The sequence below is a fragment of the Oryza sativa genome, chromosome 8 (genome assembly GCF_034140825.1).
Source record: "Oryza sativa Japonica Group chromosome 8, ASM3414082v1".
Lineage (NCBI taxonomy): Eukaryota > Viridiplantae > Streptophyta > Magnoliopsida > Poales > Poaceae > Oryza > Oryza sativa.
In genome coordinates this window covers 24,009,079-24,011,207 of record NC_089042.1, presented here as the reverse complement: position 1 = coordinate 24,011,207, position 2,129 = coordinate 24,009,079, and the positions used below count along the sequence as shown (strand labels likewise).

The 2,129-nt window shown below is 49.9% G+C and overlaps 1 protein-coding gene across 1 annotated transcript; it reads left to right on the top strand.

Annotated features, from left to right (window-relative positions):
• Positions 1 to 359: 359 nt before the first annotated feature.
• LOC4345862 (uncharacterized) lies at positions 360 to 1,582 on the top strand. The gene is made up of 2 exons (XM_015795569.3): positions 360 to 644; positions 774 to 1,582. The coding sequence occupies exons 1-2, from the start codon at positions 421 to 423 to the stop codon at positions 1,195 to 1,197; spliced, it is 648 nt and encodes a 215-aa protein (XP_015651055.1). The 5' UTR covers positions 360 to 420; the 3' UTR covers positions 1,198 to 1,582.
• The last annotated feature ends 547 nt before the right edge of the window (positions 1,583 to 2,129 follow it).

Sequence of the window (2,129 nt, the reverse complement as noted above, 5' to 3'; positions counted from 1 at the left end):
TAAAAAAGACCTAAATTTACAAGAATATTCTCTCTCTCCGTCCCATAATATAAGTTATTTTGGAGAGATATTTATTTTGGAGAGATATGACACAATCTAATACTACCAATCTAGAGTACCAGATTATTATGATACATTCCTTTAAAATTAATTATATTTTGATATAAAATCCTACGAACGAAAAATACAAAGACAGAAAAAACGAACCGAATAAACCCAAGCAAAGCAAGCGGAAATCCCCGCGTCGCGTTAACCTTCTCGCCCGCGGTTTCTTCCCTTCCTCGCGGAAGAAGCCCACCGTTCCTTCCGCCACGCTTCAAGCAACCGCTCACCTCCCCTCCCCTCCCCTCCCCTCCCCCACCACTCTCACCAACCACACCCCCCCAAACCAGGCGCCTTCTGGTGCTCTGACGCGCGTGGATGCCGCGGCGGACGGCGAGCAGCGCGGCCGCGGCGCCCGGCCGCGGCGGGATGGAGTGGGAGCTGGAGCGGGAGATGGTGCTGATGGCGGCGGCCGGCGGCGAACACCAGAAGAAGCAGAGGCAGCAGCAGCCGGCGCGGCGGGCGTTCGCCACCGACCTGCTCCAGAACTGCGACCTGCCTCCTCCCGCGAAGCTCTTCGGCCCGCTCCCCACTCTGCAAAGGTAGGCGCCGCCGCGTTCCCATCTCCCTCTCTCACACGATCGATGCCGTGGAATTCGCGAGTGTGGCATTGCTTAGAGCGGCGCGGTGTTTTTTTTTTTGTTTTTTTTACCCTTTTTGTTGATGTGGAGGTTGGAGAACGCGGCGGCGTGGACGAGCACGAGCCCGGATCGGAAGGGCGGGGACGGCGAAGGCGGTGGTGGTGACGGCGGCGACCGCCTGATGCGTGCGCTGCGGCTGTCGCAGTCGCGGGCGCGGGAGGCGGAGGAGAAGCTGGCGGCCGCCGGGGCGAGCAACGGCGAGCTCTCGGCGCTGCTGGTGCGGGACTCGGTGGTGCTGTCGGCGCACCGCCGGTGGGTCATGATGCTGGAGGCCGAGAACTCCGGGCTCAGAGGAGCAGCAGGAGCCGCCGGCTCGGCCAAGGAAGGCGTCGGCGAGGACGAGGACGAGGACGACGACGGCGGCGCCCGGCGCGGGGCCGCTGCGTGGTGGCTCGCGCTCGCCGTCTGCGTCGGCATTGCCGGCATCGGCCTCGCCATGGGCAAGCTCCTCTGAAAACTAACCGTTTCTTCACCTTTTTGTTAAGGGGAAACTGCACATTGGAGGATCAGATCAGACATCATGAAAATCCATCGTTCTACGAAAAAATTCTGCACAAAAAAAAATGTTGCTAGCATCTGGAACATTTCGATGATTAGGAATCACTTGTAAATGATGAACATGATGAACAGAGAGGGGTGATGACTGATGAGAACTGTAGAAACTTAGGAATCACTGTTTTCAGAAGGAAGTTGGGTTGTGACTGGTTTGGTTGTGAAGTTTGTGTAGATAGGATTATCATCACGCAAAATTGGCATCATTTCTATTCCCAAAGAGAAGCTTGGATGATGGGGAATGGGCTGGAAGATGCCGTATCTATTGCTGCACGCTACCACATTCATGACTGCGTCTGCGTGTAGGATAAACTTTTAAAAGAGAGTAGTAATACCTTGTTTGGATAATCCGTCCCAAGATAAGTGTAGGATAATCCGTCCTAAAATAAATGTAGTTTTGCATCGTTCGTGTCTAGCGGTTGACCGTTTATTTTATTTATTTTTTTATTGTTATTAGATGATAAAATATGAATAGTATTTTATGTGTGAATATTTTATTTAAATTTTTGTCAAATAAGACGAACGGTCAAATGTTAGGCACGGATATCCAAAGCTACACTTATTTTGGGATGGATATAGTATATTGTTTGGATAATCCGAAGAATTCTATAGAATATTCATTGCTCCCTCCATTCCACAACTTAGTACAAATTCTATCTTAACTATATACTTATAAAATATGGTATTTACAGCTAAAGAGCATGTCTAATGGTTGTTAATACTGATCTCTCAGTGTTGATTAGGAATATTCGTTGACATGGAAAAAAAAGGAGACAAAACATAGTTGCTATGGGTAATAACGGTTCAACAACCATTCTTAGTCTCTATAATATG

Bases quoted from the DNA above. Each gene is read 5' to 3' on its own strand.
- LOC4345862 (XM_015795569.3), top strand. From the start codon at position 421: ATGCCGCGGCGGACGGCGAGCAGCGCGGCCGCGGCGCCCGGCCGCGGC. The intron at 645-773 runs GTAGGCGCCGCC...GTTGATGTGGAG, and splicing joins CCGCTCCCCACTCTGCAAAG to GTTGGAGAACGCGGCGGCGT.